This window comes from Dipodomys spectabilis, unplaced genomic scaffold (genome assembly GCF_019054845.1).
Source record: "Dipodomys spectabilis isolate Male_0828 unplaced genomic scaffold, ASM1905484v1 ptg000051l, whole genome shotgun sequence".
NCBI lineage: Eukaryota > Metazoa > Chordata > Mammalia > Rodentia > Heteromyidae > Dipodomys > Dipodomys spectabilis.
In genome coordinates, this window is record NW_024870728.1 from 20415641 (window position 1) to 20421463 (window position 5823).

At 42.7% G+C, this 5823-nt stretch overlaps 1 protein-coding gene across 1 annotated transcript in view; it reads right to left on the bottom strand.

The window, feature by feature from the left end:
• Pikfyve (phosphoinositide kinase, FYVE-type zinc finger containing) overlaps positions 1-5541 on the bottom strand; it is an 80767-nt gene extending 75226 nt beyond the window's left edge. Inside the window, exons 1-2 of the mRNA XM_042678998.1 lie at positions 5454-5541; positions 2038-2218 (exon numbers count right to left, since the gene is read on the bottom strand). Coding sequence (XP_042534932.1) covers positions 2038-2209 — 172 coding nt within the window. The 5' untranslated portion in view covers positions 2210-2218; positions 5454-5541. The remainder of the gene's footprint in view (positions 1-2037; positions 2219-5453) is intronic.
• Between the last annotated feature and the right edge of the window lie 282 nt (positions 5542-5823).

The following is a 5823-nucleotide window of genomic DNA, read 5'->3' on the forward strand; positions in this document are numbered from 1 at the left end:
GGTGAGTTGATTCAGAAAAGTTCAGCCAGTCCTGTGTTTAAATTGTTTGTGATCTGCTGAGTATTTTCTAGCCCTTAATTTTGTAAAACTGTATCTCCCAAAAAGCAATGGTGTCCCCCAAAAGCAAGTTAAAAGTGAATATACCCAATTAAGTGACAAGGCAGCAAGTCTATCTAGAAAAATAAATCAAGCTCCCACCATACAGAACTGAACTCTATGCATTCTGAGCTTTTGAAATCTTTCCTTAATGGTAGTAGACTCTTAAGACTCTTAGACACCATACATCTGAAAACACCAGGGGTCTACTCTAAGTTTTAAAAACAAACTGAAACAATGGCAAACAATTACTAATAAGTAACTATACTATTTGTGTTTTGGATTAAATTTGAACATATAAAGGAAAAAAAACATCAGCTCCACACAAAGCCTGGGTTTTGTGGTTTGGACTTTTGGGGGGGATGGGGGGGTGCCCTTGCAGGTGTTCACACACATGTAGCACCAATTATGGGGTTGAAATCACAGCCTAGGTGTGGTCCTTGAGCTTTTTGCTCAAGGCTAGTACACTACACTTGAGGCCTAGCTCCACTTCTAGCTTTGTGTTGGTTAACTGGAGATAAGGGTCTCATGAACTTTCCTGCCCAGACTGGTTTTGAACCACGATGCACAGATCTCAGCCTCCTGAGTAGCTACAATTAGAAATGTGAACCACCAATGCTCAGCAAGCCTGGGGTATTTTTAAATCTGCTTATGTGAAAGATCCCTTACACTATTCACACTGGCCCAAATAACAGGGACTTACTAAGCATTTCCTAATTATTGCTTAAGAAAGCTTTTTTTTTTTGGTGCCAGGATTAGGGTTTGAATTCAGGGTACTGGGCTTGCTACGACCTATTTAGGAAGCAGAAATAGGAAAGGTTGCAGTTTGTGGCCAGCCCAGGCAAAAAAGTTATCCAAACCTCCATCTCAATAGAAGAGCAAAGTAGGCATGGAGGAAATCGCTTTTCTTCCTAGCTACATGGGAGGGATTGAGTAGGAAGATCACAGTGCAGGCTGACCCAAACAAAAAAATGTGAGACCGTACTTGAAAAATAACAAAAGCAAAAGGGCTGGTGAAATGGTTCAAGTAGTAAAGCATCCATCTAGAAAGTGTGAGTCCTGGAGTTCAAACTCTACTACTGCCAATATAATACATCTTTTCATCTAATAGTATCACACTTTAATCTGACAAAGATTAGTACTGGCTTTTTGGTAGTTCATTGGAAATAGAGTCTCTCAAGACATTCCTGCTGGCTTCTCACATCTCAGCCTTCTGAGTAGCTTAGATACCTATAAACCAAGCTACTCAGAACTACCTCTAGCCAACAAAAACATATATTTTTAAGGAAAATTCATTAGAATTGTTTCATTTGGTATCACGTATACATGAATGGATGTAAGTCACAAGAGACCTGCTAAAATTTTCCCATTTTCAAAAAGTGTAAACCTTTACTTTCATGTATTGCTCCTTTTAATTTTGTTCTTTTGAATAAAATCTTTTACCCTTAAGTCCATTATTGAATTTAAAGTTGAAGCTCATAATGAAAAACAAAACAAAAAAAAAAACCTACTTTCTCTTTAAAAAGGAACCTCCTTTTAATATTTTAGCTTTAATTCACACAAATAATGAGATGATAGTGGCTGGGAAGGTGGCTCAGTGGTAGAGCACTTGCCTTGCATGCCTGAGGCCCTGGGTTCGATTCCTCAGCACTACATAAGCAAAAAGAAAAAAGCCGAAAGTGGCGCTGTGGCTCAAGTGGTAGAACGCTAGCCTTGAGCTGAAGAGCTGAGGGACAGCACCCAGGCCCCACAACTGGACCCCCCCCCCCAAAAAAAAGAGATTATAGTAAAAAAAAAAATCTAGCTTTTCCTTCTTATACAGAAAGACCTGGTAACTTATTACTATTTCACTTTCTTGCAAAGACACAGCAGGAAAGTTAAATCAGGAAATCCCAAGGAATAAAACCTGTAAGTTTTCTGATCTTTAAGAATTAGTCTTACCTTTGTTAAATCGAAAAAGATTTACAAAAGAACTATATGCTGACTTAAAAGGTGGTTCATCCTGATCAGGAGTCAAAGGTTTAAAGTGTGTGAGACGAGAGGGACTAGTAGGAGACCGAGGCAAATCATTAGCAGAGTCCAGGGCTGGGGAAGAATTATCATCTGTGGCCATTTCATGAGTCTGGAAAAAAAAAAAAAAGAAACAAAACATCTAACTTCCTCAGAAACCAAAAAGTGATTCCAAACAACAAGCCACTACATGGAAGATCTGTGTAAAAGTTCTTATCTAAAAAAACAAAATAAGTAATATGGTAAGGCCATATCCAAATGAGGGCTACCTCAAAAGGAAGAGTGTCTCAACACCTAACTATGGTTATGTAGCCAACTTTAATTACTAGTCAATTATTTAACATCTTAAGCTAATTTTTAAAAAAATCACAGGTAAGGCATAAATATGAATTAGACATACATTTTAAAAAGCATAATATCTTTCTAGGCTTACTTGGGAAAAAAAAGAATAACTTTTTAAAGTTACAGGAGAAAACCGGTTTTATACAAGCATATAAATTCTTCAGCCTTGTTCTACTTATTTCAACTCTTCCCTTTTATATATCTAAAAGAAGAGTCACCTTTTTTAGCAGTTAGATTTGAATTCAGGGACTCACATGAACCATAATACCTTTCTCTCTTTTGGTTGTTATCTTTCAAGGTAGGGACCCCAGTCTTCAAACTAGTCTTCCATATCTCCCTTCCCAAGAAGCTAAGATGACAGGAGTGAGCAACTGGGCCAAGCTCTTTAATGACATTTCTCTCTTACTTCAACAAATAGCTCAAGGCATTCCTGTAACTAGTATTCAACTCAATAAACTGTCCTGTATTATCTTTTTTCTCCTGGACACATGATCTTGGGCTTTTCTCCCCTTTAAATCTAACTTCAAAAACTAAATTAAAGATCTTCAAAGATTTTGTTTCCCTAAATAACTAAAAAAAATTTAGTTGGAAACGGTAAATTATCCTATCAGAAAATCACTAAGGTTTATTTCTTGACCAACAGATTTATACTTTAAGAAGAATTAATTGTAACTCCAGTTAAGATGGAGGTTGCATTTTATAATCTAATCTGCCCTTTACAGAGAAGATATCAGACTCATAAAATGTTTTCTCCCTCAAAATTCTTTATACAGCTTATTTTATTTTTGCAATAATCCTGGAAAGTGCATACAGAAAGTCTTGTAACTATATTTTACCTCTGAAGAAATCAAGGTGCACAGAACCCTTCTTGGGAAGGAGTGGGGAGACAAAGATAGCTAGAACTAGACCCCAAATCATGCCACAAAGTTCTTTAGACTGAAATTGGTTTTGTAGCTCTTCACAGACTTTCAATTCTAGGCTACCTACATTCTTCAAAACATAAGACTTTCTAGATTGATACTTTAATTAACAAATTGGAGCAGAAGTGAGAACACTGACTTGAATAGGATTTGGGCCATAAACATTTATTGAAAGGGATGAAGAAAAAAGAGGAAAAGAAAAAGAGGAAGGAAAAGGGATGGAGAAATAGGAGGAAGGAAAGAAGAAGGGAGAGAAGGAAGAAAGGTTTCTAGTATCATCTTCTACAGGAGAAAGCAGTCACCAATCTTTGTAAAATGCCATGAAATCTACATCCAGCATGAAGGGATGTAGGAAACCAGATGGTGATTGAGAAAGTATAACTCAAAAGGGGCTTTTTGTTTTGTTTTTGCTTAAAGAGCACTGGAGAGAAAGGAGAATATCCTGGCAATAACAAACCCAAGCCTGGGAACACAGCCTACATTCTTCTTCCACAAAAGTAACATCAGAAACAGACTTAGCATCTGCCTAAAATGTCTCTGCATTACTTGTAAAGGACATTTTGACACAAAACTTGATCAGGCTTTGAAGATATGAAATTACCATGAAAATGATCTCTAGTACTACCAAAAACATGAAAACACATAGTAAATACAGTCGCTGAAACATAAATGCAAGCATATAGTTAACCTCTTAATTATCATGACAACAGTATTCTAAAGAAATTACACTGAAACTCCCATTTTTTGACATTTTAAGTACTTACTATATGAACTAAAACTGTTTCCTGACAGGTAATTACAAGTATTAACCTACCTAGCCAATTCTTGATTCCTGACCAATTTTCTTGATGTACCACACCTCTTTTCAAGGCAAGTGTGGTACACACTTACTACACTATCTTGGTAAAGTCAAAGACTAAAGAGGCATCAACCACAGAAAATAAGCTGATTATTTACCAGCCAATATCAAGGGTTAGGTCAACATCCAAACATCGGCCTAGTAATTTTTAGGACATTTTTCTAATGTAGATAATCATCTGAATATTTAGTAACGCTAGTCTCCATCAAGGAAGCGTTGGTGTTGTGGTTCAATTATAACCAACACAACAGAAATACTCAAGGAAAAAAAAAAACAGAAACTTGATTTCTGTAACTCTTCCCAGAAAGTAAAATTTGCCCCCCCCCCTCCCCCCACACACACACACACACACACAGGAAAATAGTCTCGGCTCTCAGAAGGGCCAATCTACCTACAAGAAAAAGAAAAAAAAAAAAAAAAACTAACAATGTCTCTGACCCAGAGTGGAACTCAGGGAGTGCCCAAAACAAGCTTCGGATAAATCCAAAGAAGAGTTGGATGTGCCAGGTGAGACTCCCTCTACCACCAATATCGTAGCAATTGTACACCACGGGATGCACTGGGGATTAAACACCCTGGATGACCACGCTGCGCACGCCACGCACCCAGGGATGAACGCGGTGTGCACACAATGTCAACACCCAGCCTATCTTTGAGTTTAAGACCCTGTACACCCCTCTCTACCCCCCCCAAAAAGACGCCCAATTCCCGGTGCACCCCCACGTTCCCCTCTCCTCTTTGCGAGGAACACGATTAACAAAGGGGGTAACGCGTAAGCCACTGGAGCATCAAAAACAAATACAAGGAAACGGGTTCACCACGACAGGGGCCAGCTCTGAAGAGGGAAACTGGTGAACTTCGGTTCACCTCCGACCCCGCCCCGGCTCGTCCGCCCCGGAGAGGACGCAGCCACCCTCCCGGTAAGTTCGGGCACCGGGGACCGCGCTTCCAGGGGACCTCTTCCAGGAGCGCCCCACCCGGCCCCATCCACCAGATCGGGCGCAGCCGGGAACCGGCGGCGGCAGCTCGCCGCAGACCCGGCCTCCCTGGCCCGGAGACCCGGCCTCCCTGGCCCGGAGACCCGGCCTCGGCCGCAGCGGCCTCCGGCCCCGGCCGGTGGAACCCCGGCTCCCGCCTCACCTCACCTCTCCTCCCGCTCCAGCCCGGGCTCTGCGAAGCCGGCCTTCCTCCCACTACCAGCTCCAGGCCCGCTCCCTGATCCCCGCGCCTCCCTCCCGGCGTCGCCGGCCTCCCTCCCGCAGCCAACCGCTTCCCCCCCGCCCCAACTCCGGTGCGCGGAGCCCGCCCCGGAGCGCAGCGAAAGCAAACCCCGGCGGTTGCGCCTGGAAGCGAAGCTGCTTACAAGGTTGCTGCGGCTTCTCGCTAGCCACCCCCGCCGGCCCGCCCGCGAGGCTCCGCCCCCTCGCTCCTCCTTCCCACCAATCCCCAACCTTTCCCCGAGTGGGCTCCGCCCCCTCCTCCTTCAGCCGCGCGACGTTCCGATCAGATGCTCAGGTCGAAGGAATCGAGCCCAGAGAGGATCGTCCTCGACTGCTCGGGTGGAACGCGGCCGTCTCCGCCTTCCCCGAGGACGCT